The sequence below is a fragment of the Lithobates pipiens genome, unplaced genomic scaffold (assembly GCF_037356315.1).
Source record: "Lithobates pipiens isolate NorthernLeopardFrog02 unplaced genomic scaffold, aLitPip1_a1.2 Scaffold_25, whole genome shotgun sequence".
NCBI classification, from domain to species: Eukaryota; Metazoa; Chordata; class Amphibia; order Anura; family Ranidae; genus Lithobates; species Lithobates pipiens.
The window spans coordinates 200362335-200380280 of record NW_027507787.1 but is presented as its reverse complement, the minus strand read 5'-3'; the positions used below and the strand labels follow the sequence as shown (position 1 = coordinate 200380280).

The 17946-nt window shown below is 39.2% G+C and overlaps 1 protein-coding gene across 3 annotated transcripts in view; it reads left to right on the top strand.

Moving 5' to 3' along the window:
* Nucleotides 1-17946, top strand: part of ARID5B (AT-rich interaction domain 5B) — a 378453-nt gene that overhangs the window by 302599 nt on the left and 57908 nt on the right. For all 3 annotated transcript variants that reach the window (XM_077455424.1, XM_077455425.1, XM_077455426.1), the window contains 2 exons: nt 5771-5823; nt 15187-15284. In XM_077455424.1, the coding sequence (XP_077311550.1) occupies nt 5771-5823; nt 15187-15284 (151 nt within the window). The remainder of the gene's footprint in view (nt 1-5770; nt 5824-15186; nt 15285-17946) is intronic.

The following is a 17946-nucleotide window of genomic DNA, read 5'->3' as shown; positions in this document are numbered from 1 at the left end:
CATACAAATTGAAAGTGTTTAGGTATGACTTCATATTCTATAGACCTCATTGTATAATGTATGGCCAGCCTTACTCATTTTGCATTGTTTGCAGTTGTTAATGGGGAACTTCAATGCGACTGAGGTTGAGTAGTGTGGATCTCCATATTCCTAGTGAAGGAAACTCTTGTAATGATATATTGAATAGCATGTCTGTCCAGGGGGATGGAAAGTTGGATTCATACACGAGGGTTAATAACAAAGCAGCACTTTGTTCAGCAACACAAGTGCTTTCTCCCATTCCCTTGAGTGTACAATCTACACTGAGGATATTTTCCCTCCGATGAAACCATGTGTTATTTTTATGAGGAATGTCACCCCTGCATGTTTTACATAACAATTTACATACCTAATTGGCACTGACTGCTGCCGAGCTCTGGCAACTATGATAAACTTGAATAACTGCAGATGATTACAATGTTTGTCTCCAAACGGGCTGCTTAAAATCGAAGAGCAATGAATGTGCTCCGAACAGCTTTGTTACATTATGCATTGATTTAGATTAAATCAAGACCTCTGCAAATCTGTTAATGGCTTTGAAAAAAACGCTGGAAGATTCAGTCAGCCTTTCAAAATTGTTTTGTGTCGAAGGGTGCATTTTCTAATTTTAATTTTCCAGAACTTCTCATAAACAACAGACTATTAAACAAACAGGTCTTAAATCCTCTGCTGTGGAGCTGCTTTTAATTTGATGAGTTTCATTGCAAGCCGAGCAAGCAAACTAAACCATATGTATGTAGGAAGTGGGTTAAGATCTGTGTGCTGTAACTGGATTATAGGGGCTGATGCATATTCCTATACTCCCTAGGGTAGGGTTGCATGGAGGTGCATAGGGTACATTTTGGCAGCTTTAACTTGGGTGCTACAGCAGCTAACCCTACTTGTAAACCAGTGTCTATAAGACTGATTTAGAATCCTGCTCACTCTGCCTTAATCAGTACTGCTGCAGGCAGCTTCCAAAAGCCTTCTTTGTGAGCAGAACAGATAGTGGTAGACTTGGAAGCTTTACTTAATGCTACACTTAAACAGCTAAATCCAAAGTTGAAATACGGCTGGGTGTATTTCTGTCCATCCAGTCTTGAGCTTTGCACTGCTTTGCCACACAGTACAGCCAAGTGAATGACACAACTTTGTAAAGAAGTACAATGGTATTATCTACTTACCCCCTGTGATGGCATAGTAAAAAAGCAGCAGAAGGATGAGGTCATCTCACTGCTTCTAGCGCCATGTTCCCAGTTAGCACATTTACATGCAACACACCTGATTGACTCCTAATGCTCCCTCTCCTTCTTTCCCAGTGTGAGTGCTGCTGTACCAGGGATTGATAGACTGATATAAAGTTTAATTCTGGTATATTGGTTTTACTACTTAAAAACCTCCCTGGTCAGAGAAACTGGTCGCAGTACTTCTCTCCTAGTAGGAACTCTCAGCACTGTAAGTTCTAAATCCTCCCTTGGACTTATGGCAGGATGACATCTCCATTATAGAACAAGCAACAACTGTATTGCCCGGTACACATGGTCGGAAATTCCGGCGGAAAAGGTCTGATCGGATTATGTTGTCGGAAAATCCGATCGTGTGTGGGCTATATCGGAATTTTTCCGTTCGGAAAAAGTTTGAGAGCTGAAACTAAAATTTTCCGACAACAAAATCCGATCAGACTTTTTCTGATCGTTTGTAGAGAATTCCGACAGACAAAGTGCCACGCATGTTCAGGTTAAATTATGAGAACAATGCTATTGTCTACTAGCCTCTACGTAGTCCCATCGTATGCAACGAACGTCACCTCATTCGGAACAATCGGATTTTCCAACAACTTTGTCCAATTGTGTGTATGCAACACAAGTTTCGGCCAAAATCCGTCTGAATGTCCGACCGTGTGTACAGGGCATATCAGTCATATACTGCATCTTAACAGATTTTTAGTAAGCAGGTTTCAACTGATTTAAAACCATTCTGTGCAGTGGATATTTTAGCTACTAAACACTTTTATAATCACTATGTGTAGCTCTAAGAGGGGAAAAAATAATTTAAAGTGGAAGTAAACCCTCCTATCATTTTCAGCCAAGGAAGCTGCCATCTTGGCCTCTGTTTAATCTTCAACTGCCATAATGCTGCACATGTGATCAGTTATGACACCAACCATTGAATGGTTTGACAGTTTGGTTGAGAGCACAACCAATGTGACAGTTAGCATTTCCAGCATGACGGGAATGTAACTGTTTTTTTAAACTATTAAATCAATGGGTTTACTTCCACTTTAGCCATCTGTGGACCATGCATGTACACACACACACACACACACACAATTAAACGTAATTGAAGTACACAGGGCATGTGTAGCACACCCCGTTCTACCCTGTTGGCAATTCCCAGCTGTCAAAATAACAGCCAGAAGTTGCTGTGTAAATACCACAGTTAGTCCATTCACACAGGGGCAACTTTGGATCCTACTTGATGTTGCCCCTAGTTGCCTCAAGTTGTGCGACATGATAAAATAAATGCACGTGAATGAGAGCCATCTTAATGTACACTACTAAAGTGGCTCCGACTTCAGAAAAGGTTCCTGTACTACTTCAATCTGACTTCTAGGTGACTTGTACCCATTGATTTCAATGGAAGTTGCCTCCAAGTCGGATCCCCTGTCTTAACTGAAGCAACTTTCCAGGAAGTAAAAATTGTTTTCTAGTTAAACCCGTCCCTCCCACAGAGCTGATTATTATGTGATTGGCCACTGGCAAAATCCCCTGTCCTGGAGGCAACTTCAAGTTGCCTTGTAAGCTGCCTCAAGTCGCGCTGTGATTCATACTCAAGTCGTGTCCAAGTTGCCTCCCAAAGTCATGCTGGAAGCGTGTTGCCCCTGTGTGAATGGACTCTGATTACAAATGATGAACCATCTGACACAATATTTGTTTATAAATATACACTATTCATATGCAAGATAGAGAGATACAAAGTAACATTGTTACTTTTGTATTTACTCTTTCATCCATCTGCAGATCAAATGGACAAGCTTCAGTCTGCATATGATGTTAAATCTATCTGATCTCTCTTCTCCTGCTTCCCTTAATGCAGACCTTCACTCACAATCACAACATACTGTTATTCTAACCCTCCAGCTTCCCTCTTGCACATTTCCATGCTTTATCAGCAAGCGCCTTTCTGATGTAGCCTTCAGTCTGCTCCACCTTCCTGCCCTAAGCCTCCTGGGGTATAGGTCCGAACAGTCTCCCACAGTTGGTAGATTTCACATATGCGCAGCAGGGAGTCGGCTGTGGTCATTAGGAAGTGACAGCCAGCTCCCAAATCCAAGATGGCTGCGCTGGGACAAAAAAAGCTATGAAGACTTCTGGTGTACTTGTAGCTGCTAACTTTTATTTTTTGAAAACCAGGCGATGGTCCCATTTTTAATTGATATTTTTCTGCAGATTTTATTTCATTTTTTTACATTTTTCCAACAAATGATAAATCTGTTTTTTTTTCATCCTCCTCCAAAAGTTCAAAATGGAAAAAAAACTTTATTGCCTTTTCAAATAATTACAAAGTTATTTGAAAAGGGAACAAATGTTTTTGTTTTTTTTGCTTGTTTTTTGCTTTATATTTTTTTATCTATAGAAACTGTTTTGGCATCAGTTTGGGAGACTTTGTTGTAAAAGCTAGTGACACATGGCAATGGCTGATCTTGTATCCTTCTTTTCAGTAGTGATCATATATCCAAAGGCCTAGAATTCTGGTCACATGACCAGCTTAAATGGAAGCTTGGAACAATGTTCTCTCAAGTATTTCAGCTCTTCTGTTATTCTTTGTATATAGGCCAGTTTTATGTGCAATGTGTATCCATTATAGGCTATTTCTTTTCTTTTTGTAATTTATGTGAAATATAATTAGATTTTGATACTGGCTGGTCTTCCAGTTTGTGTGACACCAGATAAAGTGAACTGTTATTGTGTTTTACTTGACCAAGGGTAATATTTCAAACTGAACTTGGACAACATATCATATATTGGATCATAAAAACTCAACATAGTGCTTTTGTCTTTATATAGAGTTAATAAATGAGTAGATATGAAAATTGTGTACTAATTGCAGTTAAAGGGTTTGTGTTTTGTTGAAACGTCATATTTGCATGATGAAATGTCTGAGAGTAGTTTAGAATAGTTTGAAGGATACAAAATTCTCCTTTTGGGCATCTATTTTAAGTAATGTCAACTATTTTTTATCAAAGTAATAAAATCAGCAGCGTTCCATTCGGTTAGTCCTAAATTTCAGTGTAAATGTTTCATTTTATTTATATTGCTATGAATCGGAGTGCAATCTATTGTATGCTATTGATAGGTTTAAGCTAAAGGAGGCTGCTTACAGTGTTTGAAATAATTAAACAGGAAGTTTGTTGCGTGCTGAAAAATGCCTTCCCTTCAATAAAATGCATCTCAAAACTCCTTTCATTGCAAGCATTTATATCTAGGAATGCTTTGCTGAATGAAGTCCTCAAATGTCCCCATTCAACACCTATTTTTTTAGCTACTTTTTGCAACCAAAGCTGAAAACACTTTTTTTTACTTTATAAGGATTTACAGCTAGTTAGAAATGAGCCTCCTACATGCACATCTGGGTGACGTTGAGAGGGGATCCTAGTACCCATCTGATATGCATCTAATATAAATAGACCCAAGCCCCAAAGGGCCTTTGTACAGCTGAACAGTGTGCACACTTGGTAAATTCCCCCTGTAAAAATAACCGTGTGGGTTCATTAATAGGTGCCTAAATATAATTGTGGTTGAAATCAATGATTCTTTCTATACATACTGTATACCATCAAAATACTCCTAAAATGTAGAGCACTAGAAACGGCCATGTGTTTTGTGAACATTTATAATACAGACATGTCTATTGTTTTATGCATTCTTTTAATATAATACATTTATTTTGTAAAATATATTTTTTATCACAATTGTAATTGGGTATTCTGTTGACATGAGATGAAACCCCTTATGCTTATTGTAATGCCCTGTACACACGATAGGATTTTCTGATGGAAAATGTGTGATAGGACTTTGTTGGAAATTCCGACCATGTGTAGGCTCCATCACACATTTTCCATAGGAATTTCCATCACGCAAAATTTTGAGATCTGGTTCTCAAATTTTCCGACAACAAAATCCGTAAGAAATTCCAATCGTGTGTACACAATTCCGATGCACAAAGTGCCACGCATGCTTGGCATTGAGCAGAAGAGCAGCACTGGCTATGGAACTTCATTTTTCTCGGCTCGCCATACGTGTTGTACGTCACCGCGTTCTTGACTTTCAGAATTTCCCACCAACTTTGTGTGACCGTGTGTATGCAAGACAAGTTTGAGCCAACATCCATCTGAAAAAATCCCTTGGATTATGTTGTCGGAAAATCCTATTGTGTGTACAGGGCATGAGGCATACTATAGACTTCACATGAATAACAAATCGACTCTGTAATATACCTATTTTTGCATGTATCTAAATAATATATGCAAACATTGTGTTAATGTTGGTTAAGTGTGTGTTCTTTATGTGAAACCTAAAAACAAATTAGATGTGTGTGTATTATATTTAATATATGCAATCTGCCTTTTAGCTTTTTTTTTTCAAACCATTGTTTACCAAGCTTAATTTTCTTGTGAATGAAAAAAAAAATTGCAATTTGTTTGAAGTGCACTGGTTAATGCTTATCTAAATACTTATTGTCCTTCTAACAGTTAACCTTTGGACTATGTTTCAAGCTGCTCAAAAACTGGGAGGATATGAAACGGTAAGTTTTTAGATTGTCTCGTTTTATAGCACTGGCTTTAGGCTTGCATTTCTGCACAATAAAAAGTATAAATATCAATGACTGTGTACCCAGCATTCATCTAGTACTATGCTGGCAGTTTTGGGATCAGATGCAGCTATTTTCCTTCCCAGAAAGCCCCTAAATAAAAAATTTAATTCCTTTCTAGTGGCCAAGAGACACGACTTGTTATTCAGTACTTGACATAATAGGATGTATTTAATTATATGAGATAATTTTATGAGATTATTGATAATTAAGTTTCGTATCATAAGTCAGTGAAGCCACCCATTACATTGATGAACCAGTCGTGAACCACAAGGGATGCAAGTGGCATGGCTACGTGCCCTTCCTGTCGTTCCCCCCCCCCCCCCTTCTTTCCCAAGACCACTGGTAGTGGTCTTACATTAATAAGTTGATATTTACATATTAGAACGTTATGGTTTCTGGGTTTTCTGTGGAACTCTGGACAACTAGGAACCTGCGCTTTCAGTAGCTACACCCCCCAAAAAATGGGGGTATATATAGTGGTAGATTTATTGTCAGGGCCACATAAAACCTATGAAATAGCTGTGTCAAAAGTGTATATCTCTTACCATTTTAAAATCCTAAAATACAAAAGTCCTATCCTTGATCTGATCAATTTTCTAGAGGAAACATCAAGGCAAGGTTTACGTTCAGGCTTTAAATGCCTGTGTCTATAGGCCTGGTGAGGCGAAAACATATTTTTTGTATAGTTCTTATGAGAAATATTGGTTTCATATCAGAAGAGTAAAGCATATAATAAGCTTATGTACACATTGTCACAATATTCAAATCCAGCCTAGAACCAGTTATGCAAAGAATTATCTGTGAAAAAAAAGCGATTTTAGCTAAGAACAGTTACTTTGTGTCACGATCCTCTACTCGCTGGCTCTGGTGATAGAACTCTGGCCTTTGGGAACATTTGAACACCCTGTACTTTCCTTAAAAAAAAAAAAAAAAACATATACAATAGGAGATAAACGTGTACCTTTTAGGCTCCATGACCACCTCTCTGACTCCTTTGAAACCAACATTTCAGCGTCATGGAAGCACTGACCCAGACTTTTACTACTGCTGCCTGCTACAACACAGACACATGAACTGTGTACTTATGTCACTTTATGTGCACACCACTGTACACTTCCATTATGGCAGAGACTCCCCAGCACAAATGAAATGTCACCCGATATGTTATAAATATGCTGAAGTTCCCTTTAATGCTCTGCCCATTCGCTTGCCTTAGCAGCGTGGTAGCAAGTACTCATAAATGCATAGCAACTTTAAACACAGAGAATGTCAACAGTTCTTTCTGCCCATAAGCCATTCTTCTACTTCAGTTGGGAGCATCAACAGTGCACACACAACCCAAATTATAGTGACCTAGACAGGTGTTGTAGCTCCTTAGTTTCCCTGTAACTGGCACACTTATAGGCATTATATCTGTAGAATGGCCACCTTTACAAAAGAGGAGGTGGCATGACACTGTTTTAAATGGCATTAATGTTCAAGGTATGACTGGGGTGGATCTGGGTATCATTGGGCAGAAGTGTGAGCAGTGACAATTGTGGTACAGGCCATTATTCCATTTCATTAGCCACTGCTATAGTGTCTGTTTATTTTTGTTTACCTCAGTCAACCTAAAAATTTCAATTTTTGTTATAGGCTGGAGAATTAAAGATGAACTCTAAGCAGATATAGCGAAAGTGCAAATTAATGTAGTTATGTATATGTAATACATCCTTAAATGTTTTTAAAAATTCAGCTGGTGTTAAAGTATAAATAAAGGCAAAGCATTATTATTTTTATTTTTTTTAATCGAGTGCAGAGGGATTATACCTCCTGTCAGTTTTTATTGCTGTCTGTGACCCTGTTAGAGGAGATTCACACTCGCTATTTGTCCTGTTTACCGTTATAAGTGAAAGTAAAAGATAATCCGTAACTTGGGCTGTCCCCAGAAAAGTAATAGAATGGAAATCCTCCAATTAGAAACTAGTTTTGATGACCTGGGGATCCCCATGGAATTTGCTAAATTTGCTCTTGCTTCCTGATTGGCTATGGGGCTGGAAATCTCCACAATGGGAAAAAAATAAATCTGACAGGAGTTATAGCCCTCTCTTCCTCTATCCAAAATGACAAAAACATGTTTTGCCTATAGTTCTACTTTAGTACCTGAATTTTACTAGGCTTCATGCTGTTATCCCACTGAGCACTCCTCAGAGTAGAAAAGGAAGGGGCAGAAAAGAAGGTGTCCTGAATGAGCCACGAGGAACTTGCTGATAGGAGGGGAGAATATCGGTGGCATGATCAGTCTACTGTCACTACTTCACTGTCCAATCCTTTGCAGGGTGTGGGGACGTGACCTAGCTGTGTTGCTTAACTGTAATAGAGAAAGTCATGTCACCAGGGCCAAGTGCTGTGTGAAAGGGTTGTGGAAATCTTAGGACTGGGTGGACAATATAAACACATTTAATGAAAGCCAAAACTGCTTCCATAATATGTATTTTTATAGTGTATTTACTTGTTTGCATATAGTTAAGCTTTGAACCATGTGAAAGCTTCTTGGATTGGATTTGATCTTTGTATTTGGGTATTTAATGTCAGCGCATCTGCCATAGTTATTTTGAGGGGTTCTCATTCTCACCGTTGAATTATTAGTTGCCTTTATGTAATGAATGCAACATGAGGTGCTAGAACATGCTAACATTGACAGAATACCCAAATGTAGGTAGGCAGGAACAGAGTCGGGAGTGACGCATTCAGCCAGAGGTTTTACTCTTGGAGTGACACATCCAGCCAGAGAATGACTCAGGCCACAAAGCTCCATCTATAACTAAAATATCTCTATTTAATGGGCTGACACTTCAACACACACACAGGCAGTGGGAGCAAAACATTTTCGCTGAGCATAGTTTGAAATTCTGACTCTTGGCAAAGATCAGCCTTAAGAATACATTTTTTCTGGGATTGTTTGAGAAGCATGAATTGTGCAATGCCGTTTTTCCCAGTTTAACCAATTTGGAATAAAAGCTTATATAAACAATATTTCAGAATAGCAAAGCACATTGGGGGTTTATTGAAACAGTCTCGAAGCAAAGCTTGATTAATTCCAGCTTTAGAAGAATTGTAAACTTGTCGTAAAAAGTACAAGTGGAAAACACATGTAACTCTTCCCCGTCAAGGAAATTAGTTGGGTCTGTAATTTTTTCCCATGTTAAGAAAAAGCTTATTATTGTATAAGCAGCCAAGATTGTAAAAAAAAAAAAAAAAAAGAAAAGAAAACTTCACTTGGCAATATACCTGACATCTGCTCATGTCTAATAATGTAGAATGTGTTTAAAAGCTTTAAAACATAATCAGATGGGGCCATTAAGAAAGTGAGTTTTGCTTCTCTCTGCTGTAATTGTGGTGTAAAATAGCTTAATGGGTGAAAAGCCACCAGCAGATAAACAGGAAGTTATCAGTTATTCAGAAAATTCTCTCTCTTTTTTTATTAACTAATGCTATCTGACATGAGTGCTCTATATTTAGCTCACAAATACATTTTGATGGTCACGGAGTGCACACTATGTTCTTTGAACCAAAAAACATTAGATAAAGCAGAAAAGATTGTATTTTTTTTTCCCCTCTGCAACTTACAGGATTGAAATAAAACATTCTCAAGATATGACATCTGTACTAGAGAAATAAGATATGTCAGCAGTAATTGTTTCCAGATTTTGTTTTGATTAAATGAAATGTATTTCTGTTTAATTGCTGGATACTCTAATCTTGAGTATCTTTTTTTTTTTCTTTTTTTTTTCCCCGTCTGTAATTTTACATGCATGTAAACTTGAAAAACATGTAATTTTTTGGATGTCTGAGAGTTTAAAGAAAGAGAATACGTTTCCTTATTATGAATAAAGTTCAAAACAAGTAAAATAAGGAAAGTGGGTATGCATAACGCTTGTTTAATACAGGCTGTGACTTGCTAGATTTCACATTTGCTTTGCTGTTTTTATTTTACATGTATCATTTTTACCAGGAGTTACTGTAACATGGGTACATTTTCTGACTTCCCCTTGCTACTTGTTACCCATTTCCTTGAAGTAGAATCGAGTTAAATTGTGCCCCTTTTACCTCGCGTCACCTCTTCTCATTAAAGTATTATGAGAGCGATTGAGAAGTACAGTTTTTAGTGGAGGCAGTACTTGTCAACCTATCTAAGGAATGCTTTTTGCTGTTTATATACCTATGTACAAAGACAGCACTTAATACATTTGATGGTTCCTTAGCATTGAGGCTGGGTTCACACTAGTGCGATGACAGACATTGCATGTGATTTGCATTGCAATGCAGATCACATGCCGTGTCTGTGCAAAGCAAATTCTGCTATAGTGCAATAATGTAGGATAAGCATTGTTTTCAGTGTGTTGGCCAACAAAGGGAGGCCATACATGGATCAAAATACGGCCAGTTCAACATGAACTGGTAAAATTCCTCCACACTGTCAGAACACAATAGCACAGTGGAAATTATTCCCCTATCCACATTGAGTGTGTGGATGGGGGAATTAGGTCTCTTTTTTCCCCTCATTCAACCAGCTGGTTGAACAAAAAAAAAATATTAATGTGAGGCCTGCCGCCTTATAGATGTTGATTGAGAGAAGAACAGTGAAGTACAACAAATACATAGCACTGCAGGAAAGGAAAACAAGCCTGAGTATGTCATGGGCAAATATGGTTGCCCCATTTACAGTACACATATAAGGGTTTTTATATTGAAATGGTTTTCTTTAAAACAATGCACAGTAATAGTAAAATATTAGTAAAAGTAATATTATTCTTTTCCTAGAAATAATTGAGAAGACATTAGTATTTAGCCTATACTATATGTGGCTGTAGTGGGTATGAGGAATTTTTCCCAGGTCAGACAATTTCCTAATGTATGGAATTTATTGCAGCTGAATGTATTTATCCTGTTGCAGTGCTGCAGTAAATGTAAATCAGTATCTTTGTCCTGAAAGCATATGAAAGATGTATTCAAGTTTAATGATTCTCCTCTGTGACTTGCAGAAAACTAGGACACTCCAATAACTCACCAGCCAATAAAATCTGTGAGGAATCCAGCATATGTACAGATTATACACAGATATTTGTCATGCCATCGTGCCAGAACTGTAATATGTGAGCATTTATATAGATTTATAATGGGAGAAACAATTATCAGTGTTAATATGCAGCAACCAGTCAGAAATATAGCAGCTGCAGTCAAACAGCAAAATGCAGCAGGATCAGACCCCACCAAAATATCACCCCCTCAACATCCCATTCAGCCCCCCCACCCTAGAAGACAACTACTTTTTTTTTTTTCCTTCTCTTCAGATCATTGTGGAGCTGGGCAGTTATTCATAATGCAGCTGATGCTTTTTCTGCACTGTGATTGCAAGGAGTCATTCACAGTACATCCTCAATCTTCTTGGTTGAATGTCACTTAAAGCATCAACCACAGACCAAATTGTAAAATAGTTTACACTTAAAACAGCAGATGCATTTTGGGTGCCGAACCACTCAACCTTCATCAGGGCTGCAAAAAGTATAAATGGAAATGTACATTTGTGCAAAATAATTCTAAACGTCCATTTATGGTCGGAGCCCTATGTCCGGGAGAGATGTGAAGGAATATCCAGATTATCGGCTGGGGTCAAGACCTAAGTTAAGCTAGAGGATCCTAATGTGTCTGCTGAACTGGCTACCACTCAGAGGGTTAGTAAGGAATGGTAGCAATGGGCTAGACTCCGACAGGTTGGGCAGATGAGATAACGACTGGTCTAGAATGGGCACCAGGCGTTGAGTCTGGAATAGCTTGATATCTAGCCCGGGACCAGACTGTTGCATTTTTGGATACTACGAGGTGCAGGGTGACGTCATTCTGATAGCGTGTTAGATGGCGTCTGCATAGTACCTGGCAGCCAGGGTCAGTGATGGTGAACTCGCTCAGACATCTAAGGCCAGGTAGATGGCTGCTTGGGGGACCATGCTGGGCAGTAATCCGAAGGGGGAACATGACAGGATGGTAGGCATGTCTCTGAAGATGGCGCTAGTACCGGGTAGGCACTTGCTACTAGTTTTGGGGTTGCTGCCTGTGGATACCGCATAGGATGGTTTTGACTGTGGGCAGAGAACAAGGATCGTTTGGCAGGGTCCTGTAAGGAGAAAAAATGCTGGATGCCAGCTAAAGTAGAGTCTGATGGTGGTATGTGCTAGAGCCAGCTGCGTGTGGCAGTATATGAAAGCCAGGACGTGTTTAAGATTTCCAGACACTGCCTCATAGTTTGGGGCTAGGAACCTGCCATGGGAATTCCAGGCTGTACAATAGGCCTACAGGGTGTTGCGGGATAACGACTGATTTGCAAGGCGGGTCGCATTGCGTAGATGTTGCTTTAATCCAGGGTCAGCTATGACTAAGGTGGGATAAGATATGTGGTCAGGTCAGTTCCAGGATCCTGCCAGAAGAATGACCTAAAGTTAAAGCGGTATAGTGCGTCAGCCAAGTCTTGCCCGGGATATAGATGCAGTGCACTTTTAATTGATCTGCAGGGATAGTTGCACCAGCCTGCGCCGGAATGATGGCTATCAATTTGGACCTGCCTACACTTATGATATTACCTGTGGCCTAATTGTGGCAACGTTTACTGTTTGCCCTGTCCAGGTGCTGCCCCAGACTTGAACTGCAGCCACAATGAGGTAGAGTTCTAATGGTGAACTCGAGGATCAGGAGGATTTTTGGTTGCCGTGGCTCTGCAAGCAATGATGGCCAAAAATTGCTGCAAAGCCTGTAGAAGCTGCGGCTTCCTTGGATACCCGAGGTGACGATTAGGATGCTGATGAAATGAACATTGATATGTCATTCCAGTTTGTGAGAAATTCATCCCATATTGACAAATCCACTATTGGTACTGTGTCTAGCCTAGGAATTTGGTTGGAATCTTGCATCTGTGAGACGAAATTAAGAGGTGTGAGGTGAAGGACTGCCCTTGAGGGATGATCCTCATGGCGAATAGAGTATGCCCAGTCAGTATTGTAGCTGTCTCCTGGTACACCCTCGAGTAAGGGTAAAGGTGTGAACGACAGGCCTGATGCGGGTGAACTTGTCGGGAGGCAGGCTGGCCTGCATGGACCGTGCGTCGAGCGTGACACCCAAGAAGGTGATGGATTCTGCTCGGCATTCCACTTTATTGTCTGCTATGGGCACATTAAATGACCAAATACCCCTCCTAAACTGTCAATGTCTACTGGGGGCACACTGGGTGTTTCGATGCACAGGAAGTCATTGAGATGGTGGATAACTTTCTGGCAATTATTTAGCACTGTTCTGTGTTTTTTAGCTCTTATCATAGAGCGTTTTTACAGCTGAAAAACTCCTCTTAAAGCCCACTAGTTCTGGGGGTTTTTTACAGCCAGAAAATGCCCCTGCCAAAAAACTGATAACAGACTATGGGGGGTTATTTACAAAACAACAATTTTAGCTTGCACATGATTGGATGATAAAATTTAGCAGAGCTTCCCTTCATTTCAGATCTACCCCTCAGATTTACAGCGACTGCACTTCCAAGTGCAATTTCAAGTGCACTTTGCACTTGTAGCTTGCACTTGTAGCGCATAGTGGATTTGCCTTTCGTAAATAAACCCCTGTGTGTGCATGAACACATAGGATAACAAGCTGGGGCATTTACTGGTTGCAGAAAAAGAAAATGTCTGAAGCTAAAATGGCAGCTGTAAAAACGTCCAGTGTTCATGAGGCTTAAGATGTACTTTGAGATATGTGCTATAGAAACCCATGTTTGAACTTGTGATCCCTATAATCTGCTCAGAAATGACATAATTGCATTACCATTCATTTTAAATTCATGTAAGGATTATTTTGTTTTGTTGATACATATAGATTGCCCATATATGTAAGTATTATTCATGACCATTTCCTGTTTTTGGATTACTTACATGGAAATGTATAATGTCTATATTTATATTTATTTATAAGCTTTTTGGTAGCTTGGCACCATAACAGTAATGGCTGCTTTAGAGCATTAAAGTAATTTGAAGACTTTTACAATTTGGTCTAGTGCGCTATCTGTGGCTTATGCTTCAAATTTGAACAGTAAAGCAGCAGATGCACCTTGATGGGGGTTTATCAATGCCCTCTTGTAAACATACATTTGCTGTTTAAAGTGGTTGTTAACCCATATAAGTCTATGCCAGCCACTTTATAACTTTTCTATAAAAATTAGGCTTGTAAATACCTGTTTAGAGCTGTCTTCAGGCCGGTCACATGACTCTCATCCACTGTACAGCTCCGTAGGAGGGGCCGAGATCTCCTTCTGATATCTGGGGAGGTCACATTGCTGCTCAGCCCCTCCTGCAGTAGCCTTGGAAACCGGCCCGAGAGTCATGTAACCGGCCTGAAGATTGCTCTAAACCAGTGATGGCGAACCTTGGCACCCCAGATGTTTTGGAACTACATTTCCCATGATGCTCATGCACTCTGCAGTGTAGTGGATCATCATGGGAAATGTAGTTTCAAAACATCAGGAGTGCCAAGGTTTGCCATCACTGCTCTAAACAGATATTTACAAGCCTCGTTTTTATAAAAGAATAATGGTGTGCTATGCCAGGCTCTAATAGAGGGGCTGGCAGTGACCATGTCAAAGTTTTAATTCTACTAATAGCGGTGGTGGGTGGAGAAAGACAGGAAGCTGACGGGCAAGGTAGGAGGGGGTTAGGGAGAGAGTAGGGTTACGGATGATGGAGGGATGTACACTGACAGCGATGGTCAGGGCTCAGCAGCAGAGAGAGGGACTCTTCTTCTTCTCCTCCTTCTCCTTCTCCTTCTCCTTCTCCTTCTCCTTCTCCTTCTCCTTCTCCTTCTCCTTCTCCTTCTCCTCCTCCTCCTCCTCCTCCTCCTCCTCCTCCTCCTCCTCCTCCTCCTCCTCTAATTCTGAGCTTCCCACTCTTAAGTGTTGCTGTGCAAGGAGTTACAGGAAGCCAATCTAAATACAGATTCAGGATCTTGTACTACTATATTTAAAAATAAATTGAATGATTTGTTAGCAGAAGCATAACTGCAGTAAATGGTGTTTATCAGCCTGAAGCTCAGCTGTAAACATATGTAGGCTGGACTAATAAATGGCAATGTCTGGTTGCTGTGGGGCACTGTACACCATGGTCATTTTCACTTTTTTACACAATAAACTTCTGTGATATAACATGCACAGAATATAATTGCCATATCACAATGTGAATAATATGACAAATCATTAATATAAAAGCTCTTGTTTGTATTTTACAGATTACTGCACGGAGGCAATGGAAACATATATATGATGAACTAGGTGGCAATCCAGGAAGTACTAGTGCTGCTACATGCACACGTAGGCATTATGAGAGGTAAGAATTCAAACGAAAGGCATTTACTTTAAAGACGCTTGTACAGCTGTGTGCATATCAAGGGCGAACCTGGGCCAGGATGGGTACAGACAGAAGCTGCAATGGATTTCCTTTTGATTAAAGTGATGTATTCGGTTAGTTTCTACTTATTTCAAATGGATTTTTAAATGGGACATCACTTTTTGACACACCTAAAGCCCTCTTCTTATCGTAAAAACAAAGGAAAAGAGGCCCCAGGGATAGTTCGGGTAAGGGTTTTAGTGAGTATTGCAGTAAAGAGGTATAGAAGAATAACAATTTTATTTTGTGTCCTGGACCGGCACAGAGGGGGCATGCTTTTTCATCAAAATATTCACAAAAAGCTGGGCTGTCATTTCAACAGAACTTGATCCGGTTTGGAAGTTGACCCACACGTATCAGTTTTTCCCCTTTTCTAGCTACTGTACTTTTTAACACTGACTATAATGTTTAATTATTCATGCAAATATTGAAACCGGAATGCTGTTCTTAATGCACCAGTAGAGCTACCACTGTACTGCACAAATCTGTATCTTACATGTGCTAAAGAGTCTCCTCCCATCATCCCGTGCGTACATTTCCCCAGGTCTGCTGCTGGTGCATCTAAAATTACTTGAATTTTATTTCCCCAAAAAATGTAAATCCGTTCTGCATTTCAGTCACTTTGAGCATTCTTTGTCTTTAAAACATTCATTCATCAGTTTTTGTTTTGTTTTTTATTTTTTAATATAATATGAGATTGATTTGATGCAAAAAGCTAAGTTTACTTGGTGCTGACATCTCCCTAAAGCTGGACACATACTATACAATTTCCTGTAGATTTTTTTCCTTTAGATTTACCAAAACCATATCATATGATTTTGAATTTGTATGCAATCAGGTAGGCCCTTGCACTACATGGTTTTGGTAAATCTTAAGGAAATCAGACAACACAAGTTGTATAGTGTGGATGGGGTCTTGGTGTAGAATTTACCACTGCACACATTTCAGATGTTCTTAGTACAGCACATAAGAAAATGTACAAAAATGTTACAATATTAGCAGAACAAAAGGCTTATGTAATTGTGTTTTGTCAAAATGGAGTAGTAGAATATTGTCAGTGTTTAATTTTTTTTCCTACTAACTTCAAGACATTTGGCAGATGTTCTTATGAGGTTTTTTTTATGTGCATTTTAATGCACAATGACTATTACATGTAATTACATGCAGACCTGAAAGGGTAATATTTCAGGATGTAATGAAGGAGAGAAAAAAATCTAGAGATCTGGTTTCATTGTTTAGGCACAGCTTCCAGATTTTTAAATGTATTGCAAATGTAAGGCTCCTTTGAACATGTTGAAGAACTCTGTATATAGGTATGGGGTCCATCATATGAAAACTTATCCAGGAAGTTCTGAAAACTACAAATAAAGTATTTCTAGTTTTATAAAAAATAGTTTTTTTTTTAAATAGTCCTTTACATGCAGTTATTTTTTTTTTGGGGTCCATTAACCACTTGACCTTGACTTTTTGTGGCACTGCATTACTTTAAATGATAATTGTGCAGTCATGCAGTGCTGTACCCAAATAAATTGTGTCCTTTTTCCCCCACAAATAGAACTTTCTTTTGGTGGTATTTGATCACCACGGCAGCTCTTTCTTCCTTTTGTGCTATAAACAAAAATAGGCCGACAATTGTGGGGAAAATCAAACATTTCTTTCAGCTATAAAATATATACAATATATATATATTATAAAATTCTACATAAATTTAGACCAATATGTATTCCATGTATTAGGCCAATACATGTCTTTGGTATAAAAAAATTAAAATAAATCCCAATAAGAGTATATTGATTGGTTTATGCAAACGTTATACCATCTACAAACTATAGGGGATATATACTGGAATTTTTATTTATTATTTATACTAGTAATGGCAGAGATCAGCGACTTGTAGCAGGACTGCGCTTGACACTTTGTGGGAACCAGTGACATTAATAAAGTGATCAGTGCTAAAAATATGCATGGTCACTGTACTAATGACACTGGCTGAGAAGGGGTTAAAAATCGAGTGTGATCAAAGGGTTAATTGTGTGCCTAGCTAGTGTTTGTGGGAACACAAAATTCACCCGGAATTCTGCCTCTACAGATTGGCTTTTTCTGTGCTCATGTATATACATTGGCTGTAATTCTTCCATGAAGAGCACTTCTAGTCACACTTATCCTGACAGTAGATGGGTATATCTGGGTCCCACTGGTTTTGGCTAGTTCTGTGCTGATGGCACTGCTGGACATGTTCCAATGTCAAAATGAAGTAAGCATGACATGTCTTTCATTTACTGCCTTAAATTTCCTTGGCCGACCACTGCATCTTTGGTTCTCGGGGTTCTCAGAGTTGCCTGTTATTTTGCGCTTCTACAAAAGAGCATGAACAGCACATCTTGAAACACCAGTATGATTTGAAATCTTTGCCTGGAAGAGATCTTGTTGAGGCAGTATAACTACCTTGTGTGTTGTTGCTGGGCTCTGTCTTGCCATGGTGCATGACATGGGACACGAAACAGTCTTCCACAACCTCACTTTAGTAGAAGATCTGTTCCTCACTCGGTTTTAAGCCTTCCACATAGCTGTTTCAGTTAAAGAGGAAGTAAACGCTGGGGTT